The sequence below is a fragment of the Callorhinchus milii genome, unplaced genomic scaffold (genome assembly GCF_018977255.1).
Source record: "Callorhinchus milii isolate IMCB2004 unplaced genomic scaffold, IMCB_Cmil_1.0 Scaffold3, whole genome shotgun sequence".
Taxonomy (NCBI): Eukaryota; Metazoa; Chordata; class Chondrichthyes; order Chimaeriformes; family Callorhinchidae; genus Callorhinchus; species Callorhinchus milii.
In genome coordinates this window covers 51901750-51924286 of record NW_024704744.1, presented here as the reverse complement: position 1 = coordinate 51924286, position 22537 = coordinate 51901750, and the positions used below count along the sequence as shown (strand labels likewise).

Below are 22537 nucleotides of genomic sequence, written 5' to 3'. Positions count from 1 at the left end.
CTGTTTAGAATTCACAGATAATTTTTTCATTTTATATAGCACCTTATTTCACTGAAACATTTCAAACTGCTTGCGTTTTCTGGGAATGTAATGACTGCGCATTTTAAAGCAAATATTATAGTGATAATATAGATAGACCAACCGGCAAACTATTAATCAAAAACATGATATTTCTGGTTGATAATTGAAGCAACATTGTAGACATATGGGAATCGTTAAGATTCGCCCCCCAAAAAACCAGAAGGAAAAGTTGGCTTGCTTGACTGCATTTAGGACTTGCTGTCCTTCCACTGTCTTTGACATGGTGGACTCCTCTATTGTTCTTCATATCTTTTCTTCCATGATCTACCTGAGGGCACTACACTTTCATGGATCCATACTACCTGGCCCAGGGCTATTATTATATCACTCATCATCTCTCTTCCTGTGCCCACACAATTACCATTGGTATACCACAAGACTTCTCTCCAGTTTCTTTTCTACATGTTTTTTGAAAATGTTATCCTTAAGAATGCTGTTAACGTTTGTATGTGTGTTGATGATAACAACTTTACCACGTTGCCATTATCCCCAATTCATGCTGTTCTGACTAATTGCCTGTCCTACAGGAACATATTCATTAGTCTAACTGACTAATTAGAAAAGTTGAACTAAGTGGCGTGCAACCTTGGCTGTCTTCTTGATCCTGAACTCTTACCGCACTCTCAATAATGCCTTTATTAATTGCCTTTATTGCATAAAGATAGATTTTTTCAATGCTCACTTCACCAGCCTTCCTAATTAGTTCTATTCTCTTGAGGCCTGAAATTAGTCTGCCTATAAGACTACTTAGCGTATTTTGTTTGAAAAATTTAAGATTATAAAGAATTCTGGAAAATTCTAAAATTTAGTCTTAATTTGGAAATAGGTTCATAATTTTTCCATTTTTTCTCTTCTGAAGAGCATGGGTAGCAGCAGTTATATTGTAGTAGAGAAAGAGTAAAACGATCAGCCTCATATATATTACCTTGTAATATTTTGTGTTCTCTCTCCTTCCCTCTTCGATTTCTCCCCAGATGAAAACACACTATAACAACAATATTTAGAATCTAGCTGATACATAAAAACATTTGCACCAGTACTTGGAACTTAAATTCATTCACACCTATTTAGTTGATCCTGTTTAGCTTTTTTAACCTTTTATACCAGAGTAAATTGAGATAAATTGAAATGATCATTGTCTAGATAGTTAAAGAATTTTTTTATTGTAAATATTATGCTTATTCTACTAAAGGTAGAACTATACAAATTTATAAGAATGGGGGCAAGAAATATATTGGTTTGTCATCTAATATCTGAATTTGTAAATAAATAATATAATAATAATAAATAATAAATAACTCTGCAGCTTGTGTACTCTCGCGCACCAGGTTCCTTGACCTCATCACTTCCATCCTCGCCCGACTCCACTGGCTCCCCATCCCGCAGAGGATCGAATTCAAGATCCTCGTCCTCACTTTCAAGGCTATCCATGGCCTTGCCCGCTCCTACCTCTCTGACCTGCTGACTCCCTACCAACCTGCCCGCTCCCTCCGTTCAGCGGGCTCTGGCCTGCTCCATGTCTCCCACCCAACCTTCCCGACCATCGTTGGCCGGGCTCTCAGCCTCTCTGCCCCACACTCTGGAATTCCATCCCACAGTCCCTTTGCCTCGCTTCCTCCCTGTGCCTCTTTCAAGTCCAGTCTCAAGAACCTCCTCTTCGATCGTGCCTTCGGTCGCCGTCCCACCTCTCTGCCTTCCCTCACCCCTACCCCAACCCTCCCCCATCCTCGGGTCCTGACCCCTGACTGTCCAGCACCTTGGAATTTCCTTCCAACATGAAAGGCGCTCAGTAAATGTAATTTTGTTGTTGTAATATGACTACGTTCTCATTATTTGTTATTTATCAGGAAAACCTAAAGGAGATTTTGATACCATTCATTGGTGTAAATGGAGCTCGTAAGCCTCATATTGTACACTACAAGTTGTATAATAAAGTGAAACCAATGGTGGAAAATCGTCTCAGTCTGTTTGAGAAATGTTACCCAATAAGTACAGCTCTTGCTCGCAAGATGGCAAATGTATCATACAAGAAACTAAGTAGTTTTGGCCTCTGGGATGTTGTTGAGGTAAGGTACAACATTGTCAGCAGTATAGGTATGTGTAAATATAAAATCCAAAAACTTATGAACAAAAAGGGTACAGGAAGGAGCAGAGAATTGGGATTATGATGGATAGCTTCCACAAGAAACAAATACTGACATAAACAAATGGGCCAAATGGCCTCCTATTTTGTCATAAAGTTAGACTAATAATATAATAATCCTTGCATTTGATATAGCACTTTATGTTGGGTGAACATTTCAAAGCCCTTCACAGCATATACTGTTAAGTGTAGTGACAGTATTGTGTAGGCAAATGCGACAGCGAGTTTGGATATAGCAATTTCCCAGGCTGAAATATTACTTGGTTAATTGAGTACAGGTATGAAAACCCATTTAGAGTAAAACTCACATTAGTCGTATCAGTCACGACCATAGCATTTAATATAATTTATACAAAATCCAAATTACAGGCAAACTGTATAAATCGTATAAAATCCAATTTAATCAATAATCTGCACCACACGTCCATAATTCAATGCAGCCGGTAATGTGCATGCGGTACTTCATTGCTGCAGCCAGTAAGTGTGCATGTGGTGATGGATCATGACAATGTGATTCAAAGCGTCTTGACCTATCATCACATACAAACTTACAAGCGTTGGATTTACGGAAAATTAAGTTCTTCTGTGCATGTGTTGACTGATCAAGACATTTCCGTGATTCATTGCAGCTGGCCGGTAAGTGTGCATGCATCAACTGATCAGGATGTCATTTCCCGCAATTCAATGCAGCCAGTAAATGTGGGAGTAATGGAGGATAGGGGAGTGGCATTATGAGTTAGGAGATGGTAAATACGAGTTGTGCAAAGAAATCTAAGTGGTTTTGACAGGAAACTGAATGGGACATGAGGGCATGTATGATTTAGGCGATTATATAATATATAAAGATACGATTTATAAAAATCTTACTGTATTTTCTTTTTCCTTTGCAGTTAAGCGAAGGGAGTGCAATTCAACCTGTGCAGGATCTTCACAAACGCATCTATTCTGTTTTACACAGAAAGTACATTTATTTCTTTTCAAACAAGCAGACCAGAGACAAATTTATTGCTAATCCTTTCAAGTATCTCTCCCAGTCTAAACCCAAACCCGTTGTTCCATTTAAGATTGCCGTTCTAGGACCACCAAAGTCTGGAAAGTCCACTGGTAGGTAAAGAATTTAGTACCAACTGCATTTTCAAAGTATTAAATAATCAAGAAATTCAGATGACTAATGCAATGGCACAAATTCAAATGGTATAAATTGTCAACTGGCCCAGAGATGGAATGAAATCCTTTAGCTATAGCATGTTATTTTGTATATTTTAGACATTCATAACATTTTAATAAAGTGGAGTCCTGGAGCTTAGTGTTTAGAGCATTCGCTTTGAAAGCAAAAGGATCTGGGTTCGATTCCCAGACAGGGTGAAAAGTTGGGCAAGTTTCCTTACTCCACCGCCTGCCTTCGTTTACCTATCAGTAAGTAGTAACCCAGTTGTTAGTCGAGTGAAGGATCGCTTTTCTGTGGGTAATAATCGTTCCCCAAAAATAATAATAATTTGGTCACTCAATCCACCACTATTTGTACGCACTTGACTGCGCACTACTGTGCGCACTTTACTGCTGCTTTTCGTCCACAAAATATACAGTCAATTCACTTTACAATATGTTCTGTGAAGAGCTTTGAGAGGGCCTCGAAGACATGATAAGGCACTTTATCAAATGCAAGGATTATTATTATTAATAAAAGCCACGGTAAATTTCTACTGAAAATTTAGACTTCTACTAGCGACAAGATTTTAAATGATAGTATTGAAGAAACAACACAATAGTTCACTATAAATTCATTGCCGAAGAAAAACTGATATGATGTAAAATATATCAAGTCCTTGAGTATCTTAATAGAAATTTGGGAGTATGGCTATATTTTATTGAAATTTCCCCCATTATATGTAGAAAATGTATTTCTTTATATTTATGAAATATGATTAAAAGGAAAATTATTTAAACAATCAAACAGTTATAGTGGGGTAATCCTGCCACTATATAAATCATTGGTGACACCGTACTTAGAGTAATGTGTACAATTCTGTTCGCCCAAAGGGTGTAGAAATCTGGAATTCTCTCCCCCAAAAGCCCATGGATGATGGATCCATCCACAACTTCAAGAGTGAAGTTGATAGATTTTTGGTAGGTCAGGATATTAAGGAATACGGGGAGAAAACAGCAAATTGGAATTGAAAGGTTTAGTGGAGATACAGATCAGCCATGATCTGATTAAATGGAGGAACAGTCTCGAAGGGCTGAATGGCCTTCTCCTGTTCCTAAGACTGGACTATGAGGAATGACTAAGTAAATTCAGCATGTTCACGCTGGAAAAGAGAAGATTGAGGTATGATTGCTGTCTTTAAGATTCTAAAGGGGCTAGACAATGTACATCATGACAGGCTGTTTCAACTAGTCCAGAATAATAAAACCAGAGGACATGGCCTGCAATTGAAAGGGGGTAAATTCAGAACGAATCTACGAAAACACTATTTCAGTGAGTGAATAGTAAACCTGTGGAACAGGCTCCATAGGGAGATGGTGCAGGAAATATTGATTCCTTCAAACACAGATTAGATAGTTTAAATAGATAAATTAGACACATTATGCGATAAAGTACATAGGTAGTTCGGACTTATGTGCATACGACCGCCAGGAAGGTGGAAGACGAACTAGATGGACCTTGGTCTGTTTTTCGTCCAGCATTTCTTATGCTCTTATGTAATTATACATCACAAATTAGCTTATTTGTGGGATAATAATAAATCATTACATTCTAAGAAATGTTTCTGAGAAATGTTTCAAATATTTATTTAAATCTATAATATAATGTGATGGCTTGAATATATTCAGGCTGGGCTTCAAAGATTGGTTTGGCCATCAAAAATTACTATCCTCCTTGAGCAGGGTGCAAATGAGGATTCTTTGGAGCTGAACTGGCTCCAAGATGTTACGCTTGGCAACAGAATTCCAGAACCCTCTGTGGTGGTCTTATTCGTCTGGTTCCTGAGCCAGGTCTGTCTGCCGCACTCCAAGGAACTGCTGTTAACAGACTAGCCAGCCTGGCTGGTCAGCAGGGCTTAGAGAGGCAGACCAATCACACCAGGCAGGGATTCTTCCTACTGGGTTCCAGTTAACCCTGTAAGTCAAAATTCCTAAACTGTACGATAATCCAAGCTGGACAAGCAATGGGAAACTTACTAGGGACAACAAGCAATGTGGTTTTAGTGTCTTAATACCACCACCTTTAGCAACCAACACGATATTATCTACACAGGAACTTTAGATATAGGATAGGACCAAGGAGTGATGGTGAGTGTAAAGGGACAACATTGGAAGCTGGTACAGAAGAGCTATCTAAGGCAAAGCTTGATATAAAATTCTCCGTAAGTTTTCTTTTATCTAGCATTGGAGATTACAGGACTTCAGAATAGTCAAAGAGCTTCTTCATTCCTGGACCGTATATTGTCGAATAGTCCAAGTGGCACATGCACTAGTAATTGAAGGCAGACATGATCTTCAACCAAAACTCAAATTCTATTTAACAACTACAATTAACCATGTGCTAAGGACAGATCTAAAAGAGAGTTTCGGAGGAACTTCTTTTTGCTGAGGGAGATGAGAATGTGGAACTCACTTGTCAGAAGCTGTGTTTGAAGCAGAAAGCATTAACATATTTAACATAGTTTGCAACTTTTGCAAACATGAGAGAAAAGGGAATAGAGAGGTATGGAAAAGGGGAATAGGAGAGCTGGAGGATCATGTTGAGTAAAAACACTGGTGTAGACTAGTTGGGCTGAATATCTGTTTCCATAATGTAATGTACTTTTGGGTTTTCAACATTCGGAGTGTCAAACCTTATTGAGGATTGAGAGTCAAAAAAAAAAATCCCGACAGGGAAAGTGTAATATCTCTTGTAAAGTGCTGTATATGGAAAATAAAATGCATAGAATAAGGAGGACTATATTAAATGTCTTATATTTTTGATCCCAGCCTTTTATTACCTAATGGAAATAGCTTGAATTTGTTTTGAGTATATTAGAATTTCTAGAAGTAACACTCTTCCTATATTTAAATTATATTTGTATTTTGTGGAATACCTGTATGTACTAATGTAAAAACCGAGCTAGATCATTAATACAAAAGACGTTTAATGTGTAAAGCATATTCCTGCAATGATAATGAGACCTTTTCTTTCACAAATTTAAGACACAAGAATTTATATCACAAGAATTCTAAAGTCACATTTAATGTGTGTTTTCCAGTTGCCAGAAGGCTTGCAAATGAATATGGATTGCAGCGCATTTCAGCGGGAGAAGCTGTACGTACAGTCCTGGTCACTCAGAAGAAGACATTCTTGGCTTTGCAGATTAATAAACATCTCAAAAAAGGGTTGACTGTGCCAGATGAACTCGTTGTCCAGTGCATAGAGGTGCTCCTAATGGATATTTTGTGCAACACTAGGGGGTACGTTTACAATATTCCTCAATTCAAATGCTAAGAAATGGGTTAGTACATTAATCTAGTCATTACAGTAAAAATGTAAGATATGATACATTAAGGTTTGTGATATTTTAACATAGAAGAGGGATTCAAGAACACTATGACCAAATTGAGACATGTGTGTAAGAAAAAGAGTACAGTAGAGAGTACATATATACTTTAGATAAGTACAGTAGAGAGCTTCATATCCACACTATATGCATTACGGCATGAAATAGTGTGGACAATGGGGGCCTGTGAATTTGTATGTTTGTGCATATCCCACAAAATACACAATCAATCCACTTTATAGTATAGGCTGTGAAGTCTTTGAAATGTCTGGATGATGTGATAAGGCTCTATATCGAATACAAGAATTAATATATTATTATATATCTCTCTCTCTGCCTCTCCAACTGCCTAAGTGTGTTTGTATGTGTATCTTTCTGCTTGCTTCTCTAACTATCTGGGACATTACCCTGTGTGAGGGGCGCTATGTAAATGCAAGTTGTTGTTGTTGTATGCATCTCTCTCTCTCTCTAATCTTGTACTTACCTATATGGAGTTCACAAAATTGCTCTATTGAAAAATCACAATCGTGGATACAATTCCCAACATTGCAACTGGACTTGACTTATGTGATTAGTTTTTAAATATTTGCAGATGACAATAAGTTAGGAAGTATTATAAATCGTGAAGAGGACAAGTGAAACATGCAGAGAGATAAAGGCAGTCTAAGCAAGTGGGCAGCACTATGGTAGATGGAGTTTAACATTGCAAGATTTGTATTAATACATTTTTTTATGTTCTATATATATTTTCTGTTTGCAGATATGTTCTAGATGGGTACCCAGTAACCCGACGACAAGTAGAACTATTGGAAGCTCGAAATATAATACCATTCAAAATTATAGAGTTGCAAGTCGACTTAAGAGAGATTTTGAAGAGAGGAATTTTGAGTAGGAAGTCACCTTACAGGTAAGAATTCAGGTCTTAGAAAATTCAGGCAGTAGTCAATAACTTTGTTCAAGGCTCTATACATTTCAAGCTAATTAAGACTGGAGGATAAATGATACTGTACTACCATATTCTGTACTAGAACATGTTCACCAATATTTCCTGTAGTTCCTCCTATTCTTTAACAGTTCTGTATGATTATGTAAAAGAGATTTACAGCAATATAAATTGAAAATGGTGGACTAATTAATTCTTATTTATTTCAATGGTCACTGAATGCAGTCTAATTTAACAGACTAAAACTGAGAAAAAATCTCACTGTAACATCACCGAAACAGAATTTTTGTTTGCTATTGGTTTAAAATGTCCCCCAGTGCAATTTTTATTGAACTGTATACTTTCTGTAGATCAAAAATTGCAGCAGAATTTCAAATTCAGTGTTTGTGCAGAGAATGGGGACATAGAAAATTAACTTCAAATCACCATATTGATATTTTTACATTGAAGAGACTCATGAGAAAAGCAAAATTTAATAATAACAATAATCCTTGCATTTGAAACAGCGCCTTATCACATCTTTGAGATGTCTCAAAGCGCTTCACAAAATATACCATAAAGTGAATTGACTATATATTTTGTGGGCAAAACGCGGCAACCAATTGCGTAGAGCAGTGTCCCACAATCACTCGCCTCTATCTCAATCACTGTCTCTCATGCACTCTCTCGCACGCACGCTCTTTCCCCCTCTCGCCCTCTCTCTCTCCTCTCACACACTCTCTCAATCTCTCTCACTCTGCTCTCCCCCTCTCTGTTTCTTTCTCTCCCCCTCTTTCTCACATTTGCTCTCTCTCTCTCAATCACTCTCTCTCCCGCTCTGCCAATCACCCTCTCTCAATCTCCTTGTCACCTCTCACTCATCACACGCATACACACACACACTCCTTCCTCTCTCCATCACTGCCTCTCTCTCCCCCTCTCTGTGAATCACTGTCCCTCCATGTCATACAATTTCTCTCTCATTCCCCTTCTTACCTCTCTCACACTCTTCTCACTCACTCAATCAACTTCTCTCCCACTCCCCACTCTACTCCCCTCTCTCTTCCCCCTCTCTCCCTCCCTCTCCCCTTTTCTCCATCTTTCCCCCAGTTCCCCTCTCTTTCCCCCCTTCTGCCCCCATTCAAAGTTTATATTCTGAGCAAGTTTGGCATAAATCATACTTTGCATAAGTCATATTAAATGTATGGTTCCAATTGACATTACTTATTTGAGGTTTACTGTATTATGACATCTTAAACAATATTGTGACCATGATTCATTATTTCCTACACTTCATAAATTGCTTTCTTATTATTCTTACTTGTCAGAACTTATCCCCTGCATGACAGTTCTCAAATTTTAACTGTTCGGAATTCATCTTATCGTCATGAGATTAGTGCAATCTGGGAATATTACCATCAAAGGCATCAAAACTGGCATATTATTTATGGCCAAAATAGCAAGTGGTCTGTGTGGAATAAAGTTGTAGAAGAATCTAGATCCAGTGTGAAACATGTTCAATCATATCTGGAGAAAATAAAAGAAGGTAAGATCACCTAAACGTGAATTGTGAAATGAATGGTAAAGGTTAACTGTAATCATAAAATCACAAGAGAGGTTCACACGTAGAGCCAGAAAAAACTTATAAAGGACAGGTCATGCTTGACTGATTTTCTGAGGAAATCACAGAGTAGAATTGACTAAAATAACCAAACAAATGAATAATCTTTGTATTAGATTTCGAGTCTATAACATTGAGAATATCTTTCATACCAATTTAATGTGTAAATCAATTGATAATCAATCTGTTAACGTTTTAAAGTATTGATTGAAAAGTCAGAATGCAAAAAACTATTCTTAATTGCAGTCAAACCTATTAAAGAAACCACCTCTATTCACCAACCAGCCTGAAAACTTTACTCATGTTATTCTGCATAAACTGCCCAATTAAGAACTGTGGTCTCATCATTACCCATAGTCTTGATAACTCCAAGCTCTCCATTACATAAAGCCTGTAACCAACCATTTCCTCATCTCCCTCTCCTCTAGCATCCTCCTCGTCTTCACCAAGCCCTTCACCATCTCTTAACACCCCTGAATAAAGCTCCCCCAAGTCCCTTACAAATATCCTATCATCCTTGGACCTTCTCTCCCTCTGGCCCTCCACCCGCAGCGATCCCGATGCAGTCATCAAGGTGCTAAATGTTCGTCTTTCCACCACTTTCAATTCCTTTGTCCCCCCCCCCCACCCAACCACCCCCTGAAATCAAGAACCATCTCAAACCCACTTGCTCCCACTGGTATAACAGCCACCTCTTCTCCCTTAAATCCCAAACCAGGCCCTCGAGAGCAGATGGCACAAAACTGGCCTCTGAGACGCTACCCTGCTATATAATTGCAAGTTGGTGGTGGTGGTAGCGAACAGCACAATACTTATTCCAGCACGCACTTTTTTATATATAGCTTACTTGGTACTTTTTATGGTATTAATTCATAGAGTACTTTCTGTCTTGCCATCTTTGCTTAACATGTGAAATATATTTTCTTATATACAGATAAAGCTGCCAGTGTTGCGAACTTGTGTATCACACCCAAGGAGCTACAGGCACGGCTAGGAGAGTTTCAGCAGTACTGTCCTGTCAGCTTGTTATTACGAGGGGAACTTGTAGACCTCTCAGGCAATCCATCCCTTGAATTTGCAGCAGAGTTCCGAGGACACTACTATAAAATGGCTTCAAAGGAGGACCTAGATGTAAATAAACTTTGATATTCCAATAACAACAAATTACATTTGTATAGCGCCTTTCATATTAGGAGGACGTCCCAAAGATATTCATGCTAATCAATTAAGAATCCTAAATGACCTGAATACTCTCTTTCAGAAGTTTTTGGGGTATAAATTCAGACCTCCTTTAAGGATACAATTACTTTATTTCACTTCTTTAAGAAATGGTGATGAATCACGATAGAATAGTGAAAGGACCAGAAGCATAGAATAGTGAAAAGATAGAAACAAGACATCTTGATCTCATCAAATGATTGCAAGCTATCTAATATAGAAATTAATGACAAATCATATTTTATGTTCTACTATAGTAACACATATTGAGAGCTTCTACTACATTGCTGAAGGCCATTAAAATTGCAGATTATTGTTTAGGAGGAGATACAGAATAGATAACATACTATGATGGATCCAGCCACTTGGGCTGATTTTGAATGGTATCTCTTCTGAATCAAAGCTGTCAGCACCCACCATCTCAATATAAATTTGTTTTTATTTGATTATGCTCTAAAAATTCTCAAATGTTTAGGTATATATGAGGTATATATTGAGAATTAATCTCCTTCAAGGCAGCCTTGCATTGAAATGTCTCAAAAGAAATTTATGAAGCTTTGTTCAATCTTACTATCATTCAATATACATTAGAAAGAAGATATTAATGTTTCATGTAGCTACATCCATTGCGTATTATCTTCCTAGATATATGTTGCCTGCAGGTGTCATGTTAGAGGGAATATTTGTTTTTTGTGCTTTAATAATTTTTCTACATCACCCCCTATCATCAGCATGTAATATAAAGTTTGGGAAACAACAACAACTTAACATTTGTATAGCGCCTTTCAAGTCAGGAGGATGTCCAGTATGCAGCCATTGTTCAGAATAGTTCAAAGTAATGTATTTTGGGAGGCAGAACAAATAAATCAAATATACTGAAACTCATTTCCTTACCCCCTCCCTAAATCTTTAAATCCCTCCTAAAAAGCAACCTCTTCAACCTCACCTGTGGTCTTCTCCGTTGCTAGGTGTCTGAATTGTGAAGCACTCCATGATATTATCCTATCTGAAGGATAGCTCAGTGGTTAGAGCACTCTCTTTGCAAGTAAGAGACCTGAGTTCAATTCCAGGCAGGGCGAAACCTTGGGCAAGTTTCCTTACTCCACACACCTAATAATAATCCCTTCAAAAAACAAAACAATAATAAATTGGTCGTTTTCAATCCATGACTGTTTGTGGGGCATTGCTGTGCGCAATTGGCTGCCGCGTTCACCCACAAATATACAGTCAATTCACTTTACAGTGTGTTCTGTGAAGCGCTTTGGGACGTCCTCCCGACGTGAAAAGCGCTATATCAAATGCAAGGATTATTATTATTATTATAATCTGTGAAGCGCTTTGGGACGTCTAGAAGACGTGAAAAGCGCTATATCAAATGCAAGGATTATTATTATTATGCTCTATAAATGCAAGTTGTTGAAATATATATGTTTTATATAATTGTTGCATTATGTAATTCAACACTAAAGATTCAACTTTATTCAGTGCACAATTCAATAAATTAAAAAACCTAAGTCTATGTCAAATTGGATTCCAATTGTAAATACTAGGTGGAGTTATCCACAAAATCATAGCATAACCATATTCTTGGCAGCATCTCTTTTCTTTAGTAATTGCTACCACTACTTACACAAATATAAAACTAGCTGTACCCGTTGCTGCTATGCAGGCAACCAGCTTCATTTAATCAGCATTCTCGCTTTCGTCTGGCATTTTATTTATCCTTGAAAGGCTTAATCTAAAACATAATCCTTGCATTTGATATATCGCTTTTCACGTCTTCTAGACGTCTCAAAGCGCTTCACAGAATATACTGTAAAGTGAATTGACCTTATATTTGTGGGTGAAACATGGCAGCCAATTGCGCAGTGTCCCACAAACAGTCATAGATAGAAGTGACCAATTTATTATTAAACAAAGCACAAAATACTACAGATGTTGGAATCCCCACCAATTTATTATTGTTTTTTTTTCTTGAGGGATTATCATCAGGTGTGTGGAGTAAGGAAACTTGCCCAAGGTTTTGCCCTGCTGGGAATCGAACCCAGATCTCTCGCTTGTGAGGAGAGTGCTCTAACCACTGAACTACAGGACTCCACAAGTCCTTCTAGTATCTCTCTTCAAGGGTGTGTGACTTCTGTCACTATTTTGTTGCAGAACACCATGCATACATTTTAGGAGGCTTAATTAAAGCATTTTTTTAATATAGCTCATAAACGATAGGAGATCCCTAAAAAAAAATGCCTATGACGCTTCCCCGTGCAAGACCTTTCCAATGAGATATAAATTATGCCCCTACGTCAATCGATTATTGCATTCTTGGCGGACAGACAGACAGACATTTTGTCTTTATTAGTATAGATAGATGGCAAGGTCAGGCTAGTATATGGGAGTCTAGTTGTATCCAAATGTACTTGTTGTTGTAAAAATAATACATATAGAACTGTGCAAATGAAAACTTTAGTATTGATAGAAACTTTTAACAACACATAAAGTAAGACTCACAATGTATGCCATAATTTTCTTCATTTTACTATTATCAATTTCTTTTCAGAAATTTCTAGAGGAACCAGAGATTTTTGTAGCTCCATTGGCTTCTAATATTCTTCCAAGTCCTTTTGAGTTACCTCGGAAACTTACTGTAGCTGAAGTGAAGGCAAGGTTTCCTCAACAAGCAGAAATGAAGGGCTACTGTGCAGTTACATTCCTGGAAGGGAATCAGAGGTAAATTCAACCTATCAACTGTTTTTAGGTGATAAAGTGACTTTATAAATGTGTAAGAAAGCATCTTGATAGTGATGTTTTTTGTTGATCAACCGGAATTCCAACATCATGCTTCAGACTATCTAAACCGAGTTCCAAGCATCCCACCTATACATGGAAATTTGTGAGATGTTTATTGGAATGTGCATTCTGCTTACCTAATTCTGGAAAAGTATTAGGTGCAGGTTGGCAAAAGCCAAGGCTCGGGACCCTAGAGTGTGTGCTGGAGTTTAACCAGCTAAACCTGCATAGCTTGCCATTGAAAGTACTATCTGGCAAACTTTCCGTTGCTTGACCAGTAGTTTGATGACCAATTGTAAAGCAAAATTATCTCTAGGGCTATAGAACTTTTAGATTTCAACTTAAATTACAGGTTACGGGTTTTCCTAATACTTCAAAGCTGCCATGTGTGAGAGGAGACGTTATTGGGGAGTCCTGTAGCTCTGGTTAGAGCACTCGCCTCGCAAGCCAGAGACCTGGGTTCTATTCACTCAATCCACAACTGAGAGTCCTATTCTCGTCCAATTCCATTGGCTCCTATCCTTCAGAGGATCCAGTTCAAGATCCTGGTCCTCACCCACAAAGCCCTACATGGCCTCGCCCCACCCTATCTCTGCGACCTCCTAACCCCCTACCAACCCGCCCACTCCCTCTGCTCAGCCAGCTCCGGCCTACTGCATGTCCCCGGACTCACCCGCCCCACCATTGGCGGGAGAGCCTTCAGCCACTCTACCCCCAACCTCTGGAATTCCATCCCCCAATCACTCTGCCTCGCCTCCTCCTTAGCCTCCTTCAAGTCCCACCTCAAAACCCTCCTTTTCGACCATGCCATCGGTCATCCCTTTTCCACTCCCCTCCCTTCTCCCCCCCTGACCCCAGCTCGGGTCTGAAATGCTGTACACTGTCCAGCACTTTGGGAGGTCCTCCCAAGGTGAAAGGTGCTGTACAAATGTAATCTTGTTTTTGTTGTTTGTGAGACACTGCTGTGCGCAATTGGCGGCCGGGTTTTACCCCAAAAATATACAGTCAATTCACTTTACAGTATATTTGGTGAAGCATTTTGAGATATCTAGAAGACGTGAAAATTGCTACATCAAATGCAAGGATTATTATTATTATTGAAGCTTTGCTGCTGCTTGTCCAGCTGGGATCATCCTACTTGTTAGGGCTTTGGCTTGCAGGGTTAAAGGGAGTTGAATGGAAAGAGTCCCTGCCCCCAGTGACTCATCTGCCCTTCCAATTCCCGCCAATAAGCCAGCTAGGGTGCAGAATGACATGTCAGTATAGGCCGGAGCCCTCCCTCCCTGCAGCTGCCTGCTGCCCATGTTTGATGCCTCACTGCTTAATCCTCGAATTTGGAAATGGGTCAGAGAAAGTCCCTCCCTGCATCCCAAAGAGCTCAGAGTCCATAAAGAATGATGGTTTGCACACAGGTCTTACATGCCGCAAGCTTGACCTGCATTGGTATCCTGGAACCAGAGTGGTCTTCACCTCCTCTCTGTGCAATCCTTCAGGACAGTGTCCAAGCAAAAATTGGTCCACCACAACTCCAACGTACAGATAAGAATCAACAATTGTGGGTGCAGTACAAAAGGCTCCCAGGTGAGTCTGCCACAGTATAATACTGTTCGCAAACAGAAGCATCATAATCCTGTCAGAAAGATCAGGAAAAGATACACCAAGTCCAATGAACAGACAGACTGAGGACTAATTTGCTTTGAAATTTCTTTTCTGATTATTTTCAACAGATATGAAGCCCTCATCCCAGGAAACATTGACTTTGCTGTTGAATACAAGGAGAAAATATATATTTTTCAGGACGAGGAACATCTTGAGAAATTCATGCGGTAACTTATTCTAAACAATAGATATTGATGCTTTCAGTGTAACAGTTGTTTTCACAATTCCCTTCATGTCATGTTATTTGTATTTTATTATCTTTGTTATAATTAGCTTTGAAATGAACATAAGAACATAAGAATTAGGAGCAGGAGTAGGCCATTCGGCCCCTCGAGCCTGCCCCGTCATTCAGTAAGATCATGGCTGATCTTCAGACCTAACTCTAATTACCTACCCTATCCCCATACCCCCCAATCCCTCTATTTTAAAAAAATCTATCAGTCTCAGCCTTGAAGATGTTCAAAGACTGAGCATCTACAGCCTTCTGAGTGAAGAAACGTTTTCTCAACTCTGTTCTAAAAGGCTGACCCTTAATTTTAAGACTGTGACCCCTGGTTATAGATTCTCCTACCAGGGGAAAATTGAGAAACCATGATTGAGGAAGTAAACTATTGTGCAGATTATTGTTAGAATTATGGTAAAGTTCTCCAGCCAGCTCACTTCAATTTACTAAATATTGATATTGCTTACTGCTTATGATAAATGAGCATCGCTAGACAAGCGAGCAGAAGAGTGGGAAAGTCCTTCCGCTGCCCAGATATTCACCAGTAGAAAACTCTGTATCTCCATCACACCAGACTGCACTGGCTCCCAATCATCGAACGGATCAATATCAAGAACCTCTCACTCGTTTTCAATTCCCTTCAGGGCCTCCCATCTTCTTACCCCCACCACACCACCACCCACTGCCTCTGCTCACCTGGCTCTGGCCTCCTGTTTCTCCCTCGTGGCCTCTGTTCCACCATCGATGGCCGTGCCTTCAGCTACTACGCCCCGAAACTCTGGAATTCTCTCCCTCAATCCCTTTGCCTTGTCCCCTCCCTCGCCATCTTCAAATCCTACCTAAAGACCTTCCCTTTTGATTGTGTTCACGGTCACCTTCCCCCTCCCTCTCCCCCTGGCTCGTAGTCGTACTCCGCCTACAGGATGCTACCCAGCATGAAGGATGCTATATGAATGAGATTTGTTGTTGTTCCTTTTTGACTGTGCCTTTGGTTATCCTCCCACTCCCCTTGCCCTCCACTCCTCTTGATTCCAATCCCCAACTCAAGTGCAAACCCTTGACTGTCCAGTGCCTTGGTGTATCCTCCCCCATAAAGGCACGATATAAATGCAATTTGTTGTTGTTGTTATAGTCATCTGAATGCCTCCAACCTTGGCAATACAGAGAATTTTGCAGTATCCAACCACAAATTTAGAAACCTTTACACAGTGGCATTATAGAGCACTTCCTAAATTTTTACAAAAAGTTCTAGCTTTAAGCTTTGTCTTAAAATTAAAATTTTGTACAGAAATTTCAAAAACTCTCAAATCTAATCAATTTGTGTCCTGGGAAACAATCTCCCAATTAAATTGGTCACTCATTCCATTCTATTGCTGTGTGCAACTAGTTGCCGCTCACAAAATATACAGTCAATCCACTTTAGAGTATATCCTGTGAAGCACTTTAAGATGTCTTGGGGATGCAAAAGGCAGCATTTCAAACGCAAGGATTATTATTATTGGAAGCTGGTTTTGCACAGATATTATAAAGACTGTATGTAAAGAGATGAATTTATATTAGTTGATTGCATTATTTCCTTAAAGAGAAATCAGTAATATGCCATATGCCCCCATACATATTTATGCTTACATAAATATGCTTTTAACAAGCAGGCGGAACAAACATTTAGATATCTGGGTAGGTTTTAATTATTATACGGTATTGTCAATTTGGCCAGAAATGCAAAGCCAAGATTCATTGCAAATAAATGAGTGCAGCATTTCTTTCAGGGTCTAGCACAACATTTCATTTCAGGTTCCAGTACGCAAATTCCATTCCTCAAAGACTTTTCCAAGTGTATTAACATTGTATCGCATTGCTGCAACACTGATGCTTTCCCAGAATTAGACCACATATTTTGCATTCATTTTAAATTAAAAAGAATAAATGGATCATTTCATATAACAGAAAAAATAACCCATGAACAAACATTGCTATCCTATTGCTAAAAGAGCAATAGGTCTGAAGGATATATGCTGACATTTACAACCATTTGCATACAATTTGTGCTACTGCACTCTTTATGGCATAATAATCCTTACATTTGATATAAAGAATCTTTCGAATCAAGAGGACATCTCAAAGCACTCCACTTCATACTGTAAAGTCGACTGACTATTTCATAGGTGAATGTATAATTTTGACTAGATACCTGAGCACTCCTATTTAAATCATGCCACTTCTTCCTGCCCTCCTTCATTGATCTTCAGGCAGAGTGGTGGCCATGTCCATAATCTTACCCTACACCCTTTTTCTTGTCAGCATATTTCTTGTCTCTTTTTTTTTTTGCAATCTGCTCAAACAGATCTTCCTTATGGGCCAATATGACATCCACAAAAGCCACTTTGCTGCTGAATCTGGAGGTTGTATGAAGACCTATCAGGGAAGGGACTGGTAGCTACCTCCGAGGGTAGCAAAATTACTTTGTTATTATTCCAGTGCTGCTGCCATCAGTTGTTGTTGGTACTGCTGTAATATACTTACATAAGAATATAGGAATATAGAACCGGAGTAGGCCATTCAGCCCTTTGAGCCTATTCCATCATTTAATCAGATCATGGCTGATTTGTACCTCAACTAATCCTTTCAATTCCAATTTCCCGTTTTCTCCCCGTATCCCTTAATACCCTGACCTACCAAAAATCTATCAACTTCACTCTTGAAGGTGTGGATGGATCCATCATCCACAGTCTTTTTGGGGAGAGAATTCCAGATTTCTACCATCCTTTGAGTGAAAAAATGCTTCCTGATTTCACTCTTAAATGGCCTGGTTCTAATTTTAAGACTATGCCCCTTGTTTTGGATTCCCCCACCAGAGGAAATAGCTTCTCTGTATCTACCGTATCAAATCCCTTTATCATCTTAAATACCTCAATCAAATCACCCTCAACCTTCTAAACTCAAGGGATTACAATCCATATTTACTCAGCCTGTCCTCATAACTTATCCCTTTTAGGCCTGGTAACATTCTGGTGAACCTGCGCTGCACCCCCTCCAGGGCCGATATATCTTTCCTGAGGTGTGGTGCCCAAAACTGAACGCAATACTGCAGATGGGCTCTATAAAGCTGAAGCATCATTTCTTCCCCTTTGTTTTCCAGGCCCCTTGAGGGAAAGGCCAACATTTGATTTGCTTATTACCTATAGTAATAAACTTTATTGCTTATTTAGATGCTTGACTGTAGTTATTACAAATAGGTGGTAATTGAGTGCCTTTTCCTACTGTTGTCCATAAGTGTATTGGAATATCTAGATACAAAATTATCTAATGCGTTTTAAGATACAAACTCAGTCGCAACCTCCACTTAGTGGGCTGCTTCACATCCCCTGCCCCACCATCGATGATCAAGCTTTCAGCATTCCTGCCCCCACCCTGTGGAACTAAATCCCAGAGGTCCTTCTACTTACCCCTTATCTAGCCTCCTTCAAAATCTTTGACCACACCTTCGGCCATCTTTCCCCCTGTGCCCCCATCCCCAGCTTGGTTGCAAACCTTGGACTGCCCAGCACTTTGGGAGGTCCTCCTGATGTGAAAGACGCTCTATAAATGTAAATTTGTATTATTGTACAGAATCTATGAATTTAAAAGTAAGCCTTAACATTTTAATCTCTTTCAGTTTGCCTGAGAAATACTGGGACCTGAAGCTTCCAAATAAACTTCCACCAGTGAAAGAGCCAATACTTCTCACTTCACTTCCCATGCTTGGATACATGGAACAAGTAAGGCCTGTTAAAGCTAGTTCATTTAAATATATGATTAAACTAAATACTCAGCAGTTATTTGTTTAATAAATTAAAATTAATAAATGTTATTAATAAAAACAGAAAAACTAAAGTATTTTTCCATATTTAAATCCCTGACAATGTGCCATCAGTGCACTACATAGGATGTTTACACTTCCTACTTCTGCACCTACCTTCTCTGCTGTGTGGGGCTCACTGACCTGACTCCTACTGCATTCCACATTACAAGATTGGTCTGGATGAAGCCCAGCCAATCTCATCCCTGCACAACACCCACCCTGCCATCCGCTCCATTATACATCAAGCTGCTTTTTAAATGATTCCAACATCCTGGCCTCTACCACCTTTCCTGGCAACATGTTCCAGTCATTGATTATCCTCTAAATAAAACAAAATTTCCTGGTACCTGTCCTAAAATTGTTCTTTACATTTCTGAGGTCTAGGTCATCTCATTCTATAGTCTTGGTGCATTCTAAAATATTGAACTGGGTTTACTTTTTCAGTCCCATTTAAAATTTTATACATCTCTACGAGATCCCCTCTAAGACCTCACAGAAGTCTTCTCTCAAGACTGATGTGCCTGAGCTTCTCTAATTGTTGCTCATAGCTCAGTCCGCTGGGGATCATCCTTGTTGCTCACTTCTGCAGTGCCTCTTAAGGCCCAGGCATCCCCTTGCGTCAAAGTGACAAAAACTGTGTGAGGTACTCAAGGTGTGATCCAACCAGAGTACTGTACAACCTGAGAAAGACATCTCAACTGATTTAACAATATCTCTGTACTTGTTACCTGGGGATCAGAACCTCTTTCTGAAAACAGCTTCTGATAGACTGTGGTCTAGTCATTAGATTTTGACCTTGACTAGCACTGAAGCACTTGAGTAACAGAGAGTAACAAGGAAACAATACATCTTGGAGTCCTGTAGCTCAGTGGTTAGAGCACTCGCTTTGCAAGCGAGAGACCTGGGTTCAATTCCAGGCGAAACCTTGGGCAAGTTTCCTTACTCCACACGCCTAATAATAATTCCTCCAAAACCATAAACAATAATAAAAATTGGTCATTTTCAATCTACGACCGTTTGTGGGACATTGCTGTGCGCAATTGTCTGCCGCGTTCGCCCACAAAAATACAGTCAATTCACTTTACAGTGTGTTCTGTGAAGCGCTTTGGAACGTCCTCCCGACGTGAAATGCGCTATATCAAATGCAAGGATTATTATTATTATCTTCTACTCATTTTTAAACAAAAATTATACACATGGGCAGCAGATGAACATATTCTTTAGGTGAGTGAGTAAAGCTCAGTTACACGCCCCCTCTAAGTCCCTTCTAAGACAGGCAAGATATTAGCAGCCCACCAGACTGAAAGTGAACGGGTGCCACCGATGAGTTGGGAGAGGAGCAAGAGGGGGCCAGCAGTTGCCATGGGTCGGGGCTCCTCAGAGGACTGACTGTGGTCCTCCTAGGGCTGAGGACTTTCACCTCCAAGCTTCCTTAAAGAGGTGAGCTATGGGTAGATTGGGCATGGACCCCCTCTAGATCTAGCCACCTGCCGTCTATGATTTAACGTCCATCAACTAAACATATTTACTCAAGCACCATATGGCTAATAATTTCAATCCCGCAGTCTCTTCAGTGAAACGTTTATTCTGCATAAATAGAAATCAAAGAATGTTTATCCATTTCTCATGTTTTTATCCATATCTCATGTTTTGAAGGGTGTAGCTGTGTCAATAATCAAAGCATTGACCGCTGTAGGCTGTTTGAAGCCTAAGTATCCGTTCTTAAATGTGAAGAGATCTGCACTTCTCTATATTGCTTTTCATTTGAAAGGTATGTTAAGTATGTCAATTCAGCAGTTAAAAACTTAATTAGCCATATTTGAAAATGTGCAGTGTTTGTCAGTTATGGAAGCTGTGATTAATTTAACTTTCATGATTGATTTTCTGATCAAAATTATAAATCTAGGGTTCTTTCATTACTTTGTTGTTTTCTTATTAAAGCCATGCTATCTAAATCTACATGAATTAGTTAATCTGTAGTCACTATCCTTCGGATACATTGTTGTGACCATATGTCATGCTAGAACAAAACTAATTTGCTAACATAGTAGTACAGCGCCTTGGGACATCCTCCCGATGTGAAAGGCACTATACAAATGTAATCTTGTTGTTGTTGTATAGGTACTTTCATCAAAGCTGTAAGTAATATTGCTCAAATATGAGACAGTAGAAAGCAAAACAAAACCACAATGGATACATACCAACATACAATTATTGCCTATTGATTTTGCTTGATTGGAACAACAATAGTTTTAAATTTATTTTCTGTTTGCCACAAAACACAGTCACTGCACTTTATTGTGTATTCTGTGAAACACTTTGAGACGTCCTCCTGATATGAAAGGCACTATCCCATATATATATATAAGGATTATTTATTATTATTTATTGTTTCTAGCATACAACCCAAAAAGCTTTGAATTCCTGCGAAACAAATACAAAAAGAAGCTGGAGCAGTATGAGGAAAACTGTGAACTTATCGCTTACTTGGGATCAAAGATGACTCAAAAATATAGAGAACCTAAAGACAGACCCATTGACTTTGATTACAAATTACAAAAATTTCTATCTCTCAAACATGTTGAACCTTCGATTTTTTAGATTTGTAATGTATAACTACCACAATTTTTTTAAATGAACTCTCTTTTAGGCCATAGTTCTAAGATTTCTGACAAATTATTCAATGGTTAATGTTATGTTATTAATTATTGAATTCTGTTTTACGTTAAGAAATTTTTAATAATATTTTTGTTTTGTTTATTGTTCTCATGCCACACACCAATTTATAGTAAACTGCAACCAGACTTTTGTCAATGCCATTGATGAATACAAATTTAAGTACACACAAGCAGTAAGAGGTAGTTTTGTTCTTTTCCCTCTCCCTTCTGCTAAGCAGGTAGCCAATCACCACTAGCAAAGATCTGGTCCGAAGTGACTAGCCTAGCTAGACTGGTCCAAATTTACAATGCACAATTTTTTTATCATTTCAAAGATAATACATTAGTATGTCAGTGTCTTTCACCACAATATCGCCTCCAGTATAAACTCTAATATGTTTACTGGTTTTAAAATCCTTCATTCAGGTACCAACAATTACACTTTGCTGCTTCAGTCTGATTTACTACCTTGTTAGAAAATAAGTTGTATTTATGATTAACAATTAATGTTTCTTTAGAAGTTTAGAAAAATATTAATTGCTTTTTGTTTATGACTTTACTATACATGGAGATGATAATAAAATGTGTGAAGGAAAAATATTTGTTGTTTTTTCTTAAATTTTTGAACACTTTTCTGAAGGTACAAATTCATGTTAGTATATAATAAGTCACCCTCTGATATCTCTAGACCCTTGGAGAATGGTAGGCAGGTGAGACCCAAAACAGTGCGTGTTAGCAGATTGTTCAACTCTAAGCACCATCACAGCCAAGCCTAATCCCATCTTCACCCATCATCATATACATAATAGTGTTCAGAGTGACAATCAGAGCTGATCTTTCCCTCCCTAGCCAG

General features: G+C 38.9%; 1 protein-coding gene across 1 annotated transcript in view; it reads left to right on the top strand.

Annotated features, from left to right (window-relative positions):
- Positions 1-22267, top strand: part of ak9 (adenylate kinase 9) — a 76456-nt gene extending 54189 nt beyond the window's left edge. The window contains exons 30-40 of the mRNA XM_042333189.1: positions 1929-2147; positions 3115-3328; positions 6472-6673; positions 7520-7666; positions 9010-9227; positions 10237-10433; positions 13075-13244; positions 15032-15130; positions 18842-18944; positions 20684-20798; positions 21426-22267. Of these exons, the coding sequence (XP_042189123.1) occupies positions 1929-2147; positions 3115-3328; positions 6472-6673; positions 7520-7666; positions 9010-9227; positions 10237-10433; positions 13075-13244; positions 15032-15130; positions 18842-18944; positions 20684-20798; positions 21426-21628 (1887 nt within the window). The 3' untranslated portion in view covers positions 21629-22267. The remainder of the gene's footprint in view (positions 1-1928; positions 2148-3114; positions 3329-6471; positions 6674-7519; positions 7667-9009; positions 9228-10236; positions 10434-13074; positions 13245-15031; positions 15131-18841; positions 18945-20683; positions 20799-21425) is intronic.
- The last annotated feature ends 270 nt before the right edge of the window (positions 22268-22537 follow it).